At 35.9% G+C, this 22,662-nt stretch overlaps 1 protein-coding gene across 8 annotated transcripts in view; it reads left to right on the top strand.

The window, feature by feature from the left end:
- Positions 1 to 22,662, top strand: part of NEK1 (NIMA related kinase 1) — a 198,792-nt gene that overhangs the window by 105,158 nt on the left and 70,972 nt on the right. For all 8 annotated transcript variants that reach the window (XM_074040755.1, XM_005556282.4, XM_074040756.1 and 5 more), the window contains 3 exons: positions 13,500 to 13,631; positions 15,506 to 15,571; positions 15,659 to 15,887. In XM_074040755.1, the coding sequence (XP_073896856.1) occupies positions 13,500 to 13,631; positions 15,506 to 15,571; positions 15,659 to 15,887 (427 nt within the window). The remainder of the gene's footprint in view (positions 1 to 13,499; positions 13,632 to 15,505; positions 15,572 to 15,658; positions 15,888 to 22,662) is intronic.

Genomic DNA, 22,662 nt, shown 5'->3' with positions numbered 1-22,662 from the left:
AACAAAGGGCCTGCCATGCCGGCTGATACCGCCATGGTGGATCTAGATTACAACAGTGCCTCCTTCAGTGATTAGTGCTGCACCCGCATTTCCTGTTTCCCATTGGTGGCTTTGACAGGCTCCTCTGTCTCCTCCCTTAGGGGCAGTTTGTACCAAGGGTTTGATCTGGGGGAGACCCCAAACTCCCTGAGAATCTGCTGGTGTCATGTACTTGCCAAAGTCAGAGTAGGTTGTGTAGTATGTCTGTGGGTGGTGGTGCAGTGGCTCAGGGGCAGAGGATCTCCAAGCAAGGGAGTGGCACCACAGGTACACAACTGGTATGACAACTGCCATCTCAGTTTAGGTTGGAGGTGGGTACAGCATGGCTAAGTCAGCTGCTCACCCAGTTCTCTGTTTTCAGGAACTCCTCTAATCGCCACCAATAGTGCTGCCCTGGTTTTCAAGGGCTGAGGGGCTCCCCAGCTGTTTAGCAGCCAGTGTGTTGTCAGAGAGGAGAGGGGAGCAGAGACACTCCCACCTACACTTTCTACTGGACTCTGAGTTCCTCAGAGGTCAGTATCAACCAGACTTTTGCTGCTTTCTTTCTCTCCACCCAATCTTCTTCACGTGGGTACTCCAACAAGTCCTGGCTCTCTTCCCACCGTTTCCTTGTCAAAACTTGATTATTTACCAGTAATTTTGATCTTCCTTCTGAGGAGAACTGGCATGAGATGTCCTTAGTCACCATCTTGAAGCAGCCTCTGAATCTCATTTTTCTGTCCATTCTAAATTTTTTGATTGGAGAGCTTCATTACATTGAAGATTGTTATTGATATGTAAGCAGATACTACTGCATTTTGTTATTGTTCTCTGGTTTTTTTTTTTTTTTTTTTTGGTCCTTTGTTCCTTTTTCTTCTCTTATTGTCTACTTTTGTGATTTTGTGCTATGTGCTAAGTTTTCATTCCTTTCTCTTTCTCGTTTGTGTATTTGCTGTAGTTTTTTGCTTTGTAGTTAATCATGAGGCCTACACAAAACATCATATAGTAATAGACTATTTTAAGCTGACAACAATTTAACTTTGTCACATGAAAATATTCTAGACTTTTACCCTCCTCACAATTATTTTTGCTGTCACAGTTTATACCTTTTTACATTTTGGACTTCATAACAACTTAATGCAATTACAGTTATTTTTGACTGTTTCAACATTTAACCTTTATAATAGCAATTTGAGAGATTTACACACCACCATTGCAGTAATGGAATATTCTGAATTTGAATATGTATAAATACCTCTCTACCAGTGAGTTTTATACTTTGATATGTTCTTGTAGTAGTAATTATTGTTCTTTTGTTTCTGGTTGAAGAACTCTTAAGCATTTCTCATAAATCAGATCTAGAGGTGATGAATTCCCTTAGCTTTTGTCTATCTGGGAAAAACTTTACTTCTGTTTTATTTCTGAAAAACAGCTTTTCTGAGTATAGTATTGTTGGATTGTTGGCTGGCAGGATTTTTTTTTTTTTTAAATTAGCACCTTGAATATATTATCCCGTTCTCTCCTGATCTGCAAGATTTCTGCTGAGAATCTGCTGATAGTCTAATGGTGAGCCCCTTGTATGTTGCTTGATGCTCTTCTCCCTCTGCTTTTAAAATTCTTTGTCTTTTACTTTTAATGTTTTAATTATAAAGTGCCTTGGTGAGGACCTCTTTGCATTGAACCTGTTTGCTGGTTTTCAACTTCAGTAGATATGCATGACCATATTGCTTCCGAGACTTGGGAAGTGTTCAGCAAATACCTCACTTAAAAAACTTCCTGTACCTTTCTCCATCTCTTCTCTCTTTCCAATTTTTTTTTTTTTTTTTTTTTTTAAGATGGAGTCTTGCTCTGTCACTGGAGTGCAGTGGTGTGATCTTGGCTCACTGCAACCTCCACCTCCTGGGTTCAAGCGATTCTCCTGCCTCAGCCTCCCGAGTAGCTGGGACTACAGGCACATGCCACCATGTCCAGCTAACTTTTTGTATTTTTAGTAGAGACAGGGCTTCACCATGTTAGCCAGAATGATCTTGATCTCCTGACCTCGTGATCCTCCTGCCTTGGCCTCCCAAAGTGCTGGCATTACAGATGTGAGCCACCATGCCCGGCCTCATCTCTTCTTTCTAGAGCTCATACTGTGGCATTTGTTCATTTCATGGTGTTCCATAATTCCTGTAGACTTTCTTCACTTTTCCTCTATCTGGGCAATTTCAAAAGACCTATCTTCAAATTCACAGATTGTTTCCTCTGCCTGATCTAGTCTGCTGTTGAAGCTTTCAATTTTTAACAATTTCATTCATTTAATTCTTCAGCCCCAAGATTTCTGTTTTGTTCTTTTAATGTTATGTATATCTTTATTGAGTCTGTCATTCATATCATGGATTATTTTGCTGATTTCATTGAATTGTCTATTCTCTTGTATATCCCTGAGTTTCCGTAAGATCATTACTTTGATTTCTCTTTCAGGTAACTTGTAAATTTCCATTTCTTTGGGGTCATTAACTGGAGAATTATGTTCCTTTGATGGTGTCATGTTTTCCTGCTTTTTCATGTTTCTTGTGTCCTTGCATTGATAACTGCATATCTAGTGGATCAGTGACCTCTTCCAAATTTATACAGTTGCTTTTGTAGGGAATGATTTTACCTACAGATGGTTGCTAGGGGGTCAGTTGAGCAGGATGCATTGGCTCTGCGGGTGGTGGTGCAGTGGCTCAAGGGCAGAGGTTCTGCCTCTGGTTCCAGGTAGGCATGGTAGTGTAGTGTCCATGCAGCTTCTTCAGTTGTAATCAGTATCAGTAATGGCTGCAGGTACTTTAGCCAAGTCTGTAGGAGTGTATGACAGCGGTGGTAGCAGCATAGGTTATTAGGATTCTCAGTGGCAAGGGCTTTAATGGGGGTCCTCCTCTTCTTGTTTATCCCACCATGGGAAGACTTTGTTGGGGAAATCCTTCTTGGTGTCAGATTTGGTAGAGCTCACAAGTAGCCTACAGTGGTGCTGGGGTCCTGGGCCCACTGTCTTCCTGAATTACTACTTGTGACTTGAATAGAAGTTCACTCTTTGAGGTATGGGTAGATGAAGCTGTTCTACAAAGGTGGGGACTGTGACTCTAAGGTATTCCCCAGTAACTTGGGCCCAGGTAGCAGGGATATAGCTGTGACTCTGATCCTGAGAGTCAAGGCACAGCGCTGGCATGGGTCTGGAGAAGAAGAGATGTTCTAGAGACTTGGGCCCTAGGGAGCAGGGCATAACTGCAATCAGTTTCTGGAGCTGGTAGGGCACAGTGGCAACTTGGACACCAGGAGAGGAGATTCCTTATAGTGGTGATTCTGGCATGGCAGGCCATAACAATGTACCATGCTTTGTGAGGCTGGGTACAGCAGCAACAAGGGCCCATGAATGGTGGGGCACAGCTGTGGCTTAGGCACTGGGGGAAGGGAATAGCACAGCAGCGACTCCACCCTTCTGTATATGACCTTCCTTAGCCTGTGCTTCACAGGGTTTCTGCCACTCCCTTGCTGTTCTTTGACGTTCTCCTTCAGTCATTCTGGTCAAAATGTGATTATCTATTCATTGTTTTCGTCCTTTTTTGTGAGGCAGAGGGTAGAGCATTAGACATTTGCCATCCTGCTGATGTCACCACCCTCCTTGCCTGGCTGCCTGGCTACCTAGCTGCCTCCCTCCCTTTCTCCCTCCCTCCCTCCCTCTGTCCCTCTGTGGTTAGTTTCTATTGCCTTCAACCAAAGAATCTTAACCGATTTACCATGTAAAATGCTCAGCATGGTACCTGGTGAATAGTAACACAAATAAATTCACTGGGAATTCGGCGTCTCATGATATTCCAGAACCGTGCATAGGGAAATGTTCAGGAAAGATCTGTTTATTTAATGCACCCTGGTATAGTGGGAAAAAAATGAGACTAGGAATCAGAATACCTGATTTTTGGTCTCAGCCTTGCCAATTAATTAGCCTGTTTGAGGAGTAACTTAATGTTTGTGGCCTTTATTTCCTCATCTAGATGAAGGGCTTATTCTCTAATGTTGCTCTATCTAAATTGTGTAGAAAAATAATATTTATAATGTACGTATTTAAGTCCAGCTTAATATACAAAAAAAATTGATTAAAGTTATTTAACTGTTGTTTCAATAGAAAGTCTAATACAGCATAATCTAGATGTTATATTGGGGGGTAGTGTTCATATATCTATCTTTATTCATTGGCCATGACTCAGGAGTGGTTAACATGGAATTCAGAGTTGAGGCTAGCATTATTAAGCCCCCTAAAATATTAATGTAAAGTTTGGCAGTTTGTATGTTGGCACATTTTCTTCAGTAAAACCACATATATTTCCTTGGATTCTCAAAAGTATAATATTTTCAGTCTAACAAAGGATAAAAATCACTGCCCTGTAACCAAAACAGGATGGTACTAGTACAAAAATAGACACATAGAACAATGGAACAGAATAGAGAACTCAGAAATAAACCACATACCTACACCCAACTGATCTTTGAAAAACCTGACAAAAACAAGCAATGGGGAAAGGATTCCCTATTTAATAAATGGTGCTGGGAGAACTGACTAGTCATACGCAGAAAATTGAAATTGGACCCCCCTTCCTTATACTTTATACAAAGTTAACTCAAGATGGATTAAAGACGTAAATGTAAAACCCCAAACTATAGAAATCCTAGAAGAAAATCTAGACAGTATCCTTCAGGACACAGGCACAAGCAAAGATTTCATGATGAAATGCCAAAAGCCATAGCAACAAAAGCAAAAATTGGCAAATGGGATCTGATTAAACTAGAGAGCTTTTGCACAGCAAAAGAAACTATCATCAGAGTGAGCAGACAACCTACAGAATGGGAGAAAATTTTTGCAGTGTATCCATGTGACAAAGAGCTAATATCCAGAGTCTACAAGGAACTTAAATTTACAAGAAAAAAACAAAAATGTCCATTTTTACCCATCAAAAAATGAGCAAAGGACATAAACAGACACTTCCTAAAAGAAGACATGCATGCGGCCAACGAACATGAAAAAAAGCTCAACATCACTGATCATTAGAGAAATGCAAATCAAAACCACAGAGAAATACCATCTCACGCCAGTCAGAATGACAATTATTAAAAAATCAAGAAACAACAGATGGTGGCAAGGTTACAGAGAAAAAGGAATGCATTTACACTGTTGGTGGAAGCATAAATTAGTTCAGCCATTTTGGAAGACAGTGTGGGGATTCCTCAAAGATCTAGAAGCAGATACACTATTTGACCCAGCAATCCCATTAGTGGGTATATACCCCAAAATATATAAATCATTCTACATGCATGCATATAAAGATATATGCATACATATCTTCATTGCAGCACTATTCACGATAGCAAAGACATAGAATCAACCCAAATTTCCATCAGTGATAGACTGGATAAAGAAAACATGATATATATACACCATAGAATACTATGCAGCCATAGAAAGGAATAAGATCATGTCCTTTGCAGGGACATTGATGGAGCTGGAAGCTGTTATCCTCAACGGACTAACACAGGAACAGAGAACCAAACACCTCATGATATCACTTATAAGTGGGAGCTGAACCATCAGAATACATGGACACCTTGGTGGGAACAACACACGTTTTGGGGCTTTTGAGGGATGTGGAGGAAGGGAGAGCATCAGGAAGAATAGCTAACAGATGCTGGCCTTAATACCTGCGTGATGAGTTGATCTGTGCGGCAAACCACCATGGCACACATTTACCTATGTAACAAGCCTGCACATTCTGCACAGGTACCCTGGAACTTAAAGTGAAGAAAAAAAATCACTGCCTTAACTATTGTGATTCCTTGGCAGTATATACCTAATTTTATAAAATTTTCTCTTTGACATATTTAATGATAAAAATTGTAGTACCAATTGGGATTTATATATGGAGAACAATGTATAATGATGGGGGTCCATTTTTTGGAAGAGCCAAATAATATAGTGTTACGTTTTCAGCCATCATGTATGCTATATTGTGAATGAAGTATGTAAGGAAGATAGGTTCAGTTTTTTAAAAGGGTAGCAATGTTTTAAGAATTAAAATTCAGTGAAAAATAGAATTAGGGAGATTCTGTCTTGGTTAGGATGGATAAAATATTTTGAATATAAATTCTTGTGTTTTTCTATTTCCATCTTTGTCTTATTTTTAGACTTTCCATGCATGCCTGTAAGGCTCCCCCCAGGGTGTACACACTTACTGCTTCTGGCTACCTTGTTCTTATTCTTAGACATTCTTGTAAAAGCATTATGGCAATACTAGTTAAGAAAATTTATTCAAATACAAATACTTTTATATTATTGGTTCTTCAAAGACAAGGTTTTGAGAAGTTAAATATGAATTTGGTAAGATTTGGCCATGATATATCTTTAGGCCGTATATAACTATGTGTGAAGTTACTCTGTATTCAAAATATGAAATTAAGCCATTTAATAATACTTTCCTAATATACATTACATCCTCACTAATAAGTCAGCATAAAGATGAAAATATGTTTCTTATTGATCTATGCATCAAGAGTAAGCAGACTGGTGGTTTCATGTGTTTATAAGCCTCGCCTCACTATTTGGTGAAATTTTGAGTTTTGTCATTTGGTGGCACTGCTGCTCAATTTTTTAGCACATAGTAAAATTGACACATAAAGTAGAAACAGTTTTACAGTGATGATTGAAAACATTTTGTGACAATAAAAGCAATGCTGAGAAGCCTTAAATTTATGAATCTTGTGGGAAAAATGGCTAAGAAAAAAAAGCTTCTAAAGCATTTCTTTTAAACCTGAATTATGAAACTTTCAGGTCAATGTTTTATCTTTTTTTTTGCAAATTTTTATATTTAAAATTGTGATTGAACTTTGAAAGACTGTGCTTTGTTTGTTTTGTTTTGTTTTGTTTTGAGACAGGGTCTTGCTCTGTCACTCAGGCTGGAGTGCAGTGGTATGAACATGACTCTCTGCAATTTTGACCTGCTGGGCTTAAGGTCCTGCCTCAGCCTGTCTGTATCTGGGACCCTTAGCACACATCACCACGCCCAGCTAATTTTCTTATTTTTTATACAAATAGAGTCTCACTGGTCTGGTGAGACTCCGTTTCTACAAGAAAAAAGAAAATTAACTGGGTCTCAAACTCCTGGGTTCAAGTGCTCCTCCTCCCTCAGCCTCCTGAAATACTGGGATTATAGGCGTGAGCCATTGCACGCAGTGAAGAAGTATGTTTAGAATGAAATATGTATTATAGATTTAGCTGGGTGATCAATTGTGTAATAAAATTGGGTCATTCTTTGCTCTAAATTTTTATATTTTTCTCTTATATGAAACTTTATATTGTTTTCCTGGTTTAATTAATTTTTGTGATTTGTCATATTTGTTCAACTTTCCGTATAAAATGCTTAGTGTAATGGTTTATTTTTCAATAATTAGAAGTACATTATCATCTTTTATTTCAAGATGTAGTTAATATTGAAAAGCTTTAAGGTTCTGATTATAAATAATATACCATAATGTTTATACGGAAGGCCCAATTCAACTGTACTAATAAGTTACTTATGTATGTGACATTAGCTTATAATGATGTTGCCACATCTCAGTAGTCATCCTGAACTACCCATAAATTTTCAGTAACTTAGTTGTCTTTTAATTGATTGTAAGAGTTAGTAATCTGTCTGCCTTTGTTCATTCATTTAGATTTCATGTCTGAATTTGTCTGTTTAGGTTCTTCTAATCTGTTTGGTTTAGTTGACCCAGAGGAGAGATCAGTATGCATTTGATTATAGAACATAAGCATTTACTGAAGGCTGCTGAAGATCATTATTATAAAAGTGCCAATAAATTTGTCTCTCACAATGTCCAAATTTTAATTTCTGATCGTGGTTAATGTAGGAGGTTTTTGTTTTTAGTCTGCATTCTAAAGATAGAAACTTGCATTCTGAAACTTAATACATTTCATCAGGATCTCAAATCAGACTTTTGGTGTTTAAGCCAAATAATCTTATTTAATGGAAATGAAATAAATAACAATTGCTACTATTTATTAGGTACACAGATGTGTACTTTACATAAATTATCTCATGCAATCCCTATAGCAGAGAGGCAATGAGTACAGCATTTCTATTTTAGAGAAAAACTGTGAGGTTCAGAGAGGATGAAATCAATGAAAAATCACAGGACTGGTGAGTGTTTTGGCATTTGAATGTAGAACTGTCCTACTTTATCTGTATTTTATGGCCTTCCTGAACAATGAATGGCTGACCATTGGCTGCTCTGTGAAGGCTGTTCTCACTGGTGCCTCTCTTGACTTTACAGAGTTAGTTGCTTCTATATTTTTTGTTTCATTCTTCCCCAGATCATTTAGTACATATCTCTTTATTTTTTCTCTGTAACATACTGGTTGATTTATGTGTTCTTTTGTCTTTTCTAATTTACAATCCCCTCAGAGAAAATATTGTGTCTAGTTCATTTTGGATATTATTATCTAGAACTGTGCTTGGCCTTAATAGGTATTAATACATATTTTAATTTATTGATAAATTAAATATTGTAGATTTCTCTTCTCACAGAAATCATGTCAGATTAATATATTGAAATAGCAGGCCAAATGCAGTGGCTCACGCCTGTAGTCCCTGCACTCTGGGAAGCCAAGGCAGGCGGATCACGAGGTCGGGAGTTCGAGAACAGCCTGGCCAACCTGTGAAATCCCGTTTCTACTAAAAATACAAAAATTAACCGGGCATGGTGGCACACACCTGTAATAGTATGTGGTAGAGAAGTGATTACTGATTTAAATAAAAATAGCAGAATGTGTACATTCAAAGTATATTTCTTTTAAATAATCATCTAGAGAAATAACGTATTTGTTCTAAAAATGCTGCTATTCAAAACAACTTTGGAGCTTGTTTTTATTCCCTCAGTGTATGAAACCTTATTTGAATTTATATTCTATAGTAATTAAAGCAAATATAAAGTTTCAAAATATTTAGATATACTCTTTGAAGGTGATAATACTGTTATGTTATGTGAGCTGTAGACATTTTTAAAAGTTATTTGTAGCAACTTTTTTTTTTTTTTTTGAGACAGAGTCTCGCTCTGTCATCCAAGCTGGAGTGCAGTGGTGCCATCTCAGCTCACTGCAACCTCTACCTCACAGGTTCAAGCAATTCTCCTGCCTCAGCCTCCTGAGTACCTGGGACTACAGGTGTGCGCCACCTGTATGCCCGGTCAATTTTTTATATTTTTAGTAGAGAGAGGGTTTCACCATGCTGGCCAGGCTGGTCTCGAACTCGTGACTTTGTGATCCACCCGCCTTGGCCTCCCAAAGTGCTGGGATTACAGGCATGAGCCACTTTGCCCAGCCTATTTGTAGTAACATCTTAAACATCAGTATACTTTTTCAGCAATGTTGAACTATGGGACTAAAGCAATGTTTCCATCCTTTTTTGAACAAAATAAATACAGGCATACCTTGTTTTATTGTGCTTCACAAATACTGCATTTTTTACAAATTGAAAGTTTGTGACAACCCTGCATCAAGCAAATCTATCATTTTCCCAACAGCTTTTGCTCATTTTGTGTCTTTGTGTCACATTTTTGTAATTCTTGCCGTATTTCAAACTTTTTCATTATTATCATTGTATCTTTGATGTTACTGTTGTAATTGTTTTGAGGCACCACAGACTGCACTCATATAAGATGGGAAATTTAATTGATGAATGTGTGTGTTCTGATTGCTCCACTGACTGGTAGTTCCCCTATCTCTCTCCTCAGACCTTATTCCCTAAGACAAAATAATATTGAAATTAGGTCACTTACTGACTTACAGTGGCCTCTTAAGTATTCAAGTGAAAGAGTTGTATGTCTCTCACCTGAAATCAAGATTAAGCTTGGTGATGAAGGCATATTGAAAGCTGAGACAGGCACAGAATTAAGCCTCTTGCACCAGTTATCCAAGTTGTGAATGCAAAGGAAAAATTCCTGAAGGAAATTAAAAGTGCTACCCCAGACCAGGTGCGGTGGCTCACGCCTGTAATCCCAGCATATTAGGAGGCTGAGGCGGGTGGATCACGAGGTCAGGAGCTCAAGACCAGCCTGGCTAACATAGTGAAACCCCATCTCTACTAAAAATACAAAAACTTAGCCAGGTGTGGTGGTGTGCACCTGCAATCCCAGCTACTCAGGAGGTTGAGGCAGGAGAATCATGTAAACCCAGCAGGGAGTCGGAGGTTTCAGCGAGCCAAGATAGCACCATTGCACTCCAGCCTGAGTGACAGTGCAAGACTCCGTCTCAGAAAAAAAAAGAAAAAAAAAAAGTTCTACTCCAGTGAACACACGTGATAAGAAAGCAAAACAGCCAGGTGCCTGTAGTCTCAGCAACTCGGGAGACTGAGACAGGAGAATTGCTTGAGGCCAGAAGTTTGAGACTAGCATGGACAACATAGTAAGAACCTGTCTCTAAAAAAAAAAAGAAAGAAAAATTAGCTGGATGTGGTGGCACACACCCAGTCCCAACCACATTGAGAAACTAAGGCAGAACAATCATTTGAGCCTAAGATTTCAAGGTTGCAGTGAGCTATGATCGTGCCTGGATTTGCACTCCAGCCTGGGCGACAGAGCAAGACCCCATCTCTTAGAAAAAAAAAGAAAGAAAGAAAGCAAAACAACCTTCTTGCTGATATGGAGAAAGCTTTAGTGGTCTGGATAGAAGAGCAAACCAGCCACAACATTCTCTTTGGCCAAAGCCTAATCCAGAGCAAGGCCCTAACTCTCCTCAATTCCATGAAGACTGGGAGAGATAAGGAAGCCACAGAAGAAAAATTGTAGGCTAGCAGAGGTTGGTTCATGAGGTTTAAGGAAAGAAGCCACCTTCATAACATAAAAGTGGAAGGTAAAGCAGTAAGTGCTGATGTAGAAACTACAGTACATTATCCAGGAGATGTAGCTAAGATCATTGATAAAGGTGGTAATACTAAACGGATTTTCAGTGTAGACAAAACAGCCTTCTATTGGAAGAAGATGCCATCTAGGACTCTCATAGCTAAAGAGAAGTCAGTACCTCACTTCAAAGATTCAAAAGACTGGCTGACTCTCTTATCAGGAGCTAATGCAGCTGGTGACTTCAAGTTGAAGCCAGTGCTCATTTGCCATTCTGAAACTCCTAGGACCCTTAAGAATTATACTAAATCTATTCTATTTGTGTTCTATAAATGGAACAACAAAGCCTGGATGACTGCACATCTGTTTACAGCATGGTTTACTGTGAATATTTTAAGCCCATTGTTGAGACCTACTGGTCAGAAAAAAAAAAAAAAATTCTTTCAAATATTACTGCTCATTGACAATGCACCTAGTTACCCAAGAGCTCTGATGGAGATGTATTATACAAAGAGATTCATGTTGTTTTCATGCCTGCTAACACAACATCCATTCTGCAGCCAATGTATCAAGAAGTCGTTTTGACTTTCAAGTCTTCTTATTTAAGAAAATTTTTAAGGCTGTAGCTGCCATAGATAATGATTCTTCTAATGGATCTGGGCAAAGTAAATTGAAAGCCTTCTAAAAAGTATTCATCATTCGTCATTCTAGATGCCATTCAGAACTTTTTTTTTCTTGGAAGGAGTTAATGTCATGTTAATGTTAATGCCAACATTAACAGTTTTTGGAAGAAGTTGACTACATTCTTCATGGATGACTTTGAAAGGTTCAAGATTTCAGTGGAGGAAGTCACTGTAGATGTGGTAGAAATAGCAAGAGAAGTAGAATGACAAGGGGAATCTGAAGATACGGCTGAATGGCTACAATCTCATGATAAACTTGAATGGATGAGGAGTTGCTTCTTATGGAGGAGCAAAGAAAGTGGTTTCTTGAGGTGGAGTCTACTTCTGGTGAAGCTATTTTGAACGTTGTTGAAATGACAAGGAATTTAGAATATTTTGTAAACTTAGTCGATAAAGCAATAGCAGGGTTTGAGAGGACTGACTCCGGTTTTGAAAGAACTTCTACTATGGGTAAAATGCAACAGCATCACATGCTGCAGATAAATATTTTCATGGGCTAGGCACGGTGGCTTATGCTTGTAATCCCAGCACTTTGTGAGGCTGAGTCAGGACAATCATTGAAGCCAGGAGTTCAAGACCAGCCTAGGCAATATAGTGAGACCTCAATCTTTATTTAAATAATAAAGGATTTTTAAAATATTTTTACAAAATCAAAAGAATATTTTCATGAAAGAGTCAATGGATGCAGCAAACTTCATTTTTGTCTTATTTTAAGAAATCGTCACAGCCACTCCAACATCTAGCAGTCACCACCCTGATCAGTCAGTAGCCATCAGTATCAAGGCAAGCCCCTCCACCAGCAAAATGATTACAATTTATTGAAAGCTCAGAAGAATCATTAGCATTTTTTTTAGGAATGAGGTGTTTATTAAGGTGTGTACATCGTTTTTTAGACATAATGCTATTGCACACTTAATAGGCTACAGAATATTGTAAACATAAATTTTATATGCACTGAGAAACCCCAGAATTTGTGTGACTCACTTTATTGCAATATTACCGTTATTGCAGCGGTCTGGAACCAAGTGCACAATATCTCAGAGGTACGCCTGTATTGATATGAAGTGAAGGTCTAGAAGCCTAAATATTAAGATTGTATGATTACTTTATTTTTAAAAGATACTCAATAAATATTGTGTTTGAAATGTATACTCCGCAGAAAGTCTCGTTTCCTAGATTGAGGAAGACTAGGAATAGGGAGTAGAGAGTAAACTTCCTGCTGTGTTACTATTGTCATACCCATTAATGTCATTTCCTTGTATTAATTAAGGGTTCAGAATCTTGCTTTGTTAGAGTTTAAATGGCAAGATAAAAACAAGCACATGTGTTAATACAACATATTTTCAGTGAAGTAAATTTTTTTTAAAAAAATTACTTTGTAAAAGAAGTAAATACTACCTGAATCTGTTTCTCCTTCCATTCTCATTTATGTTGGCATTTTTATGAGGGCTTTTATGTTGAGTAATTGACATTTGAACTTTGAGAAGATTGTACCCAAACCTGCAGAAATTACAAAAGCATTTCTTTTTTTTTCTTTTTTTTTTTATTATTAATATACTTTAAGTTCTAGGGTGTAAGATTAACAAAAATCTTACACTTGAATCTTTGAAAGACAGTTTTTCAGGATCATTTTATGAAACATTGATAATGCAGTGAAAGCGGGTTATTTAGGACTATGTGACATGACTATGTTTACATCTGAGACCAGAGGTTTTTTCCGCTAGTCACTGCTGTATCCCCAGCGTGTAGCATCATAATGCCTTGCTCAACAGATAATTCAGGAATGAAAAAATTACTTCTGGATAGAGTGGATAAATAGTTATCTGATATGTACCATTTTATTTCTTCATGCACATATAAAATCCCTAATGTATTTAATAAAATTCTTTTTTATAGTTGGTGGCTAAAGGAGTTAAGAGTTCTGATGTTTCTCCACCTTTGGGACAGCATGAAACAGGTGGCTCTCCATCAAAGCAACAGATGAGATCGGTTATTTCTGTGACTTCAGCTTTGAAAGAAGTTGGCGTGGTAAGTTTCCTAAGATTCAGAACTCCTCAAAGTCAAAAGATTATTTAAAAGGAAGTTAAATTTAATGAAATCACATTAATCCTTATTGTCCCTTTCAGGTTTTTCTAGAGAAAAAAATTACTTTTTAAGAGATTTTAGTTTACTCAGAATACTGGAGCCTCATTGTTTATAAGTTTTATATCTAAGACCACCTGGTAGATGAAAATATAATAACTCATATCACTTTAAAAGAATATTGAAAAAATAAAATATACATAGAAATGTACTGAAAATAACATTACAAACATTTTTCTACCCAACCCTCATGATTAACAAATGTTCACTTTTAAAAAAATCATTATTTTAGTATGTCTCTTTAGTACTAAAGTAGCTCTAGAAATTAAGTCCAACACATGTTTACATTTATTCAAATTTTGTGACATAGCAAATGTTAGAGGACTCAGTATAACTACAATTAATTCATCAGTTATTCCTTTTACCTTCTACTTTTGAATCTCTGTCATGCCATACAGATAGTAAAACAGAAACATAGACAAATGAAAAGCTTAAACTTAGAAGTATATTTCAGGTATCTGTCTGAAATGTGAAGACTCTGTTCAGGGGTTAAGAGAAATGGGCTCATAGTGTGGGGCTGCTGCCTAGAATTCAACAGACAGACGGAGAAAAGTCTACTGAATCAGAAAACATAGTAACTTCATTTTCCTCTTTTCTGGTAATGGATGTCTGTGCCTTTTATTTGTTGAGTTTCAGTAAATATTTGCAGACAAAATTGGTACACTAGTTGTTTTTTTTAACAGCCTTTGGGTTGATTTTGAAAATAAGACTAAGTAGGAAAATATAAGTTTCTTGATCATTCTGAAGAACTTCATGTAAGAAATGATTGTTCTTCAAGTAGGCTTAGTCACTTTTTCTTTCTGATAACGACTTTGCAAGTGCTACGTTGTTACTCCCACTTTAGATACCACTCTGTGGTCCCTTCTTGATACCCAGTCTCACATCTCAATAGCTGTTCATCTCTCTGGTTGTAGGACTGCTAATTCCTGACTACTTTACTGGGTAAAATGTTCTTTGTCTCATTGCTTCATATATTACTTTGAAACTGACTGCCAAATTTTTTATTTTTTTTAAGTATTACAAAATTTGAGGTAATCCACATAACTGAATGGTTTTCTTTCTGTGTTGTGTTGGTAAATGTCACTTAAAACTTTGAAAATTGCTCTTACTTTGAACCTTCTACATGCCTTTGCTTTCATAGCTTTCATAACTGCTAATTTCTTCTTTTCGTATATTTTTTAATTTTAAATAGTCTAGATTGCTTTGACAATGCTAATTAGGATATTAAATTTATGTCATTTGTAGTACAAATGACTCAGAACTAATTTTTGTTACACTCTTTGTTTAGGGAGGACAGCCACTTCTCAATTACATTTAGTACTATGGCTTAACAAGGATTTATATACATGAAACATAAAGACAGTTTTAAAATTACACAGCCTATTTTGAATTACTTCATCTATCAAAACTTTTTGTAGTTATAATTAAGAGAGTATATGAATTTTCTTCTTAATTCTACCACTGACTTAAATTACCAAAAAATCAAGTGCCAAACTGTCAGAGGATATACTTAATTATGTGAGCAGTAATCCAAAAATATGACAAATAATTGAGAATTGGCCCCTCTCTATGTTGTCTAATTAATAATATTTAAAGGTTAATCATTGCTGATAATGAAGCTTTGTTAACATTTTATAGGAATAAAAAATTTACAAGGAACAAAGTAATGAAAAGCAAAAAGTAACAAGGATATCATATTTTTAAAGGTAGATTTAAAAAAATAAAATTGTTGCTTCCTCTGTATCTATCTGCATTTAAAGGACAGTAGTTTAACTGATATCCGGGAAATTTCAGAAGAAATGCAAAAGACCAACAATGCTATTTCAGTAAGTATAATTTTCGACATTTATCAGTCATTTTACTTAATGATATACATATTAAAATATTAAAATATACAATGTTATAACTTTCAGAGTAAGCGAGAAATACTTCGTAGATTAAATGAAAATCTTAAAGCTCAAGAAGATGAAAAAGGAAAGCAGCATCTCTCTGATACTTGTGAGATAAATGTTCTTGAAGATGCCAAAGAGCATGAAAAAGAAAAATCAGTTTCATCTGATCGCAAGAAGTGGGAGGCAGGAGGTCAACTTGTGATTCCTCTGGATGAGTTAACACTAGATACATCCTTCTCTACAACTGAAAGTATGTACAGAAGTATATTAATATCCTATTTAGGTCTAGTAATATATAAACTTATAGACTAACCACTCTGAAAAAAAATGAACACTTAGAAGAACCGAGAGAAGCTGAAAGAATTCTATATATTCTCCTTTTGGGCAAGTAGAAGTGCCTCCCTCTCACAGGGAGATGTGAAGAACAGAGAAAACTTATCAAACTAATCAGCCTTAATGGCAAGGATTTTTATTACAGAAGTGTATAGTGTGAAAGAGGGAACTAATGATACATATTTAAATTGTATTACTTTAACTCTGTATACTATGTTAAATTAATCTATTACTACAAATAATTCTTGATGAGAACCAGAGTAGTGTCTCAGAAACATCTCTTAGGCATTTAGTGAGAGTATTGAGAAAATCTGACTTAATGATTTATTTATTCAGTGATAATTACTAAGAATCTATATTTTCTTACATTATTCTAGGCATTGGAGATATAGAAACAAAACAGAAACATGCTCTTGTGGAGCTTACATTCTAGAAGGACAAGTCTGACCATCAACAAATCTGATTTTAAGTAATTTTTTTCACAGACTGCTTTTGTAGAATTTTTTTCTTGCACTGGAAAAAAGCCCAAAGACTTGATAGCATTTACTTTGCTTATTTATTCAACAATTCTTTATTGGATACCTACTATATGGAATACACTCTGAAGCAATGGAAATATAATAATGTTTAGAATGTAGTCCCTCCCCTTAAGGAGCTTAAGGTCTAGTGGAAAGTCAGGCAAGTAAAGAGATAATTGTAGTTGATAAATAATATGCTAGGAATAATCATAGACTACTGCAGGAATACATAAGAGACCATAAATCAGTCTTGGAAGAGCCCCCAAGATCCAATCACCTATCTCCCTCAACACATGATTATAATTCGAGATGAGATTTGGGTGGGGACACTATCTGACTGCTTTTATGATTTGTCTTTATCACTGGTTTTGAGCAATATGATTGTAAAATACCTTGGTATAGTTTTCTTCATGCTTCCGTCCTTGGGATTCATTGAGCTTCTTGTATATTTGGGTTTATGGTTGACACATTTGGAACACTTTCAGCCATCATTTCTTCTAATATTTTTTCCATGCCTCCTCCTTCTGTCCTTTAGGGACTCCAGTTTCACTTTTTGTCTCATACCTCAGTGGTGCTCTTTTCATTTTATTTTTTTAGATTCTTGTTGTGTTTCATTGTGGATAGTTTCTATTACTCTATCTTTAACAGATGATAGTCTTTTTTTCCTGCCATATCCAATCTGCTGTTAATCCTATTCAATGTACTTTTCATCTCAGATATTGTAGTTTTCACCTCCAGAAGTTTAAGGAGTTGTTTTTCTGTCTGCCATGTCTCTGCTTAACTTTTTTGATCATATGGAATACAGTTGTAAAAACTTTATTAATGTCTTTACTTATTCTAACATCTGTGTCACATGTTAGAATTTTATTGGGTCCATTTTATTGATTGCCTTTTCTCCTTGTTACAGGTCATATTCCTCTGCTTCTTTGCATGCTTGGCTATTTTTAATTGGATGTGGGACATTTTGCACTTTACCTTGTTGGGTACTAGGTATTTTTGTATTTTTGTAATTATTCTGGAGATTTATTCTGGAATGCAGTTAAGTTTTAATACTTGGGCTCAGTTTGATTCATTCATGTCTTATTTTTAATATTTGTGAGATGAGATCAGAGCCATGTTTAGTCTAATGCTAATTATCCCCATTTAGGAGATAAGACACTTCTGAGTGCTCTACACAAGGAATGATGAGGTTTTCCAGTTTGGCTGGTAGGAATAGACACTATTTCATGTCTTGTGTTCTCTGTAATCTTTTTGGGTGCTTTTTTTCCTAACTTGGGAAATGAAGGCAGAAATAAAGATACTCTTTGAAACCAATGAGAACAAAGACACAATGTATGAGAATCTCTGGGACACGGCTAAAGCAGTGTTTAGAGGGAAATTTATAGTACTAAATGCCCACAGAAGAAAGTGGGAAAGACCTAAAATTGACACACTAACATCACAATTAAAAGAATTAGAGAAGGAAGAGCAAACAAATTCAAAAACTAGCAGAAGACAAGAAATAATTAAGATCAGAGCAGAACTGAAAGAAGATAGAGACTTGAAAAGCCCTTCAAAAAAAAAAATCAACCCAGGAGCTGGTTTTTTGAAAAGATTAACAAAATGGATAGATGGCTAGCCAGACTAATAAAGAAGAAAAGAAGAATCAAATAGACACAATAAAAAATGATAAAGGGGATATCACCACTAATCCCACAGAAATACAGACTACCATCAGAGAATACTATGAACACGCCTATGCAAATAAACTAGTAAATCTAGAAGAAATAGAAATAGTTACATTCCTGGACATATACACCCTTCCATGACTAAACCAGGAAGAAGTCGAATCCCTGAAAATAGACCAATAACAAGTTCTGAAATTCAGGCAGTAATTAATAGCCTACCAACCAAAAAAAACCCAGGACCAGACGGATTCACAGCCGAATACTGCCAGAGGTACAGAGGAGCTGGTACCATTCCTTCTGAAACTATTCCAAACATTAGAAAAAGAGGGACTCCTCCCTAACTCATTTTATAAGGCCAGCATCATCCTGATACCAAAACCATCAATTGGTTTGTCATTGTGTCATGCCATTCAGAGTAAATTGCAGACATTGGTATACCTTGCCCTAAGTATTTCACAGCATATAATTATTTATTAGAGTTCAATGTTTGTTTTTTCCTTTATGTTAAATTTACATGCAATGAAATGCACACATTGCAAATGTATATTTGCTGGGTTTTAACAAATGCTGGGAGCTGCAAAATAAGCCATCAAGATATAGAACATTAACATCATCCCAGAAAGTTTGCCCCTGCCTAGTCATTATCTGGTCTTATCCTCCCAGAGGCAACTTTTCCTGAATTTTTTTTCTACCTTAGATTAAATGTTCCTGTTCTAGAATATCATATAAACAGACTCTTAACAGTTTGTATTCTTTTGTGTCTGGCTTCTTTCACTCAAGCATAATGATGTTTTTCCCCTAATATCTCACCTCTGGCTGAAAGCATAATGATTTTTGAGATTCATCTGTGTTGTAATTATTAATAGCCTTTTCCTTTTTAAAAAATCTTTGCTTTATTAAAAGTTTTCTTTGTTTGATATTGATATAGTTACTCCCACTTTGTTTTGCTCAGCGTTAGCCTGGTATATCTTTATCCTTTTTTCCCTCTTAATCTATATGTGTCTTTATATTTAATGTGGGTTTCTTGTGGGCAGCATATTGTTAAATTCATTTTTTAATGCACTCTTATAACCTTAACTGGTATGTTTAGATCATTTACATTTAATGTGATTATTAATGTGATTGGATTTAAATCCAGATGCTCCTCAATTTACAATGGGATTACAGTCTAATACACCCGTTGTAAAGTTGTAAAATCTTAAGTCGAACCATCATAAGTCAGGGACTGCTTGTGTACCATTTTTCTATTTGTTTTTTGTTTGCCTCATCTATGCTTTCTTTCCTTTTTCCTCCTGTTTTGCATTTTTTGGAGTTAGTTATTTTTTATTATTCCATTTACCTCTGTTGTTGAATTATTAGCTATAGCTCATTGTTATTTCAGTGTTTGCTTCAGAGTTTATAGTGTATTATCTTAGCACAGCCTATCTTCAATTGAATTATACTTCATATATGGTATAAGAATATTATAATAATATACAGTTGACCCTTGAATAGTATGGGGGTTAGGCAGTATTGAAACCCCCCTGTAGTCAAAAATCCACGTGTAACTCTTAACTCCCCCAAAATGTAACTAGTAATAGCCTACTGTTGACCAGAAGCCTTATCAATAACATAAAGCCAATTAACACATATTTTACATGTTATATGTATTATATACTATATTCTTATAATAAAGGAAGCAAGAGAAAAGAAAATGTTACTAAAGGAATAAGAACAAGAAAATATATTTACTATTTATTAAGTGGAAATGGATCATCATAAAATCCTTCATCGGCATCATCTTCACATTGAGTAGGCTGAAGAGGAGGAAGTGGGGGGTTGGTCTTGGTGTCTGAGGGGTGGCATAGATGGAAGAAAATTTGTTTATAAGTGAACCCGGCATTTCAAAACTTTGTTCGAGGGTCACCTGTACTTACATTTGTTCCCTCCCAACCTTTGGTGCTATTTTTTTAATGCTATAAATCCCATAATACAGCATAGTCATTTATTCTTTAAAATTATTTAAATAATAAGAAAAAACTATTTTGTGTCTACCCATGTCGTTTTCATTTCTTTTGTGTAGAAGGTATCTGTTTTGTATCATTTTTCTTCTGCCTAAAGGACTTCCTTTGAGATTTTTTGTAGTACAGTCCTGCTGGTGATTCTTTCAACATTTGTATGTCTGTAAAAGTTTTTATTTTAAAGACATAAAAATGTCTGTAAAAGTTTTTATTTTATTTAGCCTTCCTTTTGCAAAGATATTTTTTCTGAGACATAGAATTCTAAATTGAAATGTTTTTCTTTTGGTGCTTTAATGATGCTGCTCCACTGGCATCTTATGCACATTACTTGTGATGAGAAGTCTTCTGTTACCCTCATTTTTAGTTTTATTCCTCTGTGTCTTTTTTCTCTGACTCCTTCTCAGATTTTCCCCTGTAGACTTGGTTTCAGTGAATTTGATTATAATGTGCCTTAATGTCACTTTCATCATGTTTCTTTTGCTTGGGTTTTGTTGAGCATCTTGGATTTATGAATTTATACTTTTCATCAAACTTGAAAAACTCTTGGCCATTATTTCTTCTATTTTGTTTTTCTGTGTCCAGTGTGAATGGACGAGTTCAATGGACAGGTTCATTTATATGAACTTCATTTGGACAAGTTCAATATGGATCTTATTAATGTTTTCTTTACCTCTATCATGGTCAGTCTTCTCTCTAGCTTGTTGAACATATGGAATACAGTTATAAATATCATTGTCTACGAGTTACATTATCTCTGTAATTATGGGGTTGGATTGGATTCAGTGATTTTTTTCCTCCTTTTTTTATAGTTAATATTCTGTTTCTGTACATGCTTGATAATTTTTTGGGGGCGGCCAAACGTTGTGAATTTTAATATTTGTGCTATGTATTTTTATATTTCTATAAATATTCTTGACCTTTATTCTTGGACACAATTTAGTTACCTGTGCATAGCTTGGCTCTTTCAAGTCTTGCTTTTAAGCTTTGTTAGCTGGAACAGAGCAGCAATCTATATTATTAGTATTTATTAGTATTACTATGCATTAGCATATGGCTAATCTTTTACCTTTTCTGCATCAACAACCTTTCTGAATAATCTGCCTTGTACCTTGTGAATTATAAATCAATTTTTTTTGGCTTATGGGAATAGGAACTCTTTCTGGCGCTGTGTGAACTCAAAGTATTGTTACCTCTGCTTCTTTTGAGTGGTCTTTTCTCTAAACTTTCTCTAAAATTTCTTTACACATTATGTACTGATATGCTGATCAGTACTCAGGTCTTAGACTCAAAGGGGCTTTTTACAATTTTCCTGAGTTCTCTCTCTGTGAAACTTACTACTCTTCAGTACTCTTATCTTGCAAACACTAGCCACTTTGGCCTCCCTAGACTCCCACTTCCACCTCCTCCTCAGCTCAGAGAGACCATTGACTCCACCTCTGTTTTCGCTGCCTGCGTTGAAGGGGTTAAATTCCAGTGGAGGGGTGGACAGGAGGGTTTCTCTTATGGACATTTAGTTATCCCAGTTTTGTTTGTTAGAACTTTTCCCCCTTTTCAATTGCTTTGGCACATTTGTCAAACATCAGTGATTGTAAGTTATGGGTCTATATCTGAGTTCTCTACTCTATTTTCACCATCCTTTAAGAAATTCCTCTTGGTAATCATTTTGGCTGTACAAAACTAATTATTATCTGCTGATTTGCATGTACTTTCATGGAACTGGTACATTAACTGTATCAAAATGTATTAGGTTACCATTGAATGTCTATATACCTTATGCCTCATAATATATAATATTATATTCTGTATGTTACTACTAGGTACCTATATACTTCATATATTATTACCAAATATTCTAAATACTCGAACTTCAGTATGTAATTTTTATATTTTGCTTTGATACATTTTATTAAAATGGTTTACCCCAAATTATTATTGTCAATAGGGAAGTAGCAGTTATTTGCCTACTTATGATAAATAAAGCAGGACAAATTTTCTTAGAAATACTTTTCCCTATTTTTTAAACCGTATGTGTGTTTGTTTTAAGATTTGTTTTCTTTTTTTTGTTAAATGTATAGAAATGAAATACTGATTTCTGTTTCTTCTATTTTTATATTCCCCCAATTGTTATTCACTTATCTTAGTTTTTTCTATTTTTTCACATAAAGATTTTATAGAAATATAATAAAGGTGGAGCATTCCTAATCCAAAATCTGAAATCCAAAATGCCCCCAAATCTGAAACTTTTGAGTACCAGTGTGACACCCCCACATGTGACCCCATGTGATGTGTCAAAATCAAAGTGCAGGTACACAACACATGGTTTATTTAGCATCCCCAAGGACAAAAAGACCCTCCAGCCATTTAAAAAGGCAATATGATAGAATACCTTCTCATTCCTTCAGATCCCTTTCTGATCCCTCAGCTGCTTCTGATATTTCTTTTTGCCAGTAAAATGAAAGACAGTATAGAGTAACCTTTTAATCAAAATCCAGTTTCATGGGTGGAGA

Source organism: Macaca fascicularis, chromosome 5, assembly GCF_037993035.2.
Source record: "Macaca fascicularis isolate 582-1 chromosome 5, T2T-MFA8v1.1".
Taxonomy (NCBI): domain Eukaryota; kingdom Metazoa; phylum Chordata; class Mammalia; order Primates; family Cercopithecidae; genus Macaca; species Macaca fascicularis.
This window is presented reverse-complemented; position numbering and strand designations above follow the sequence as displayed.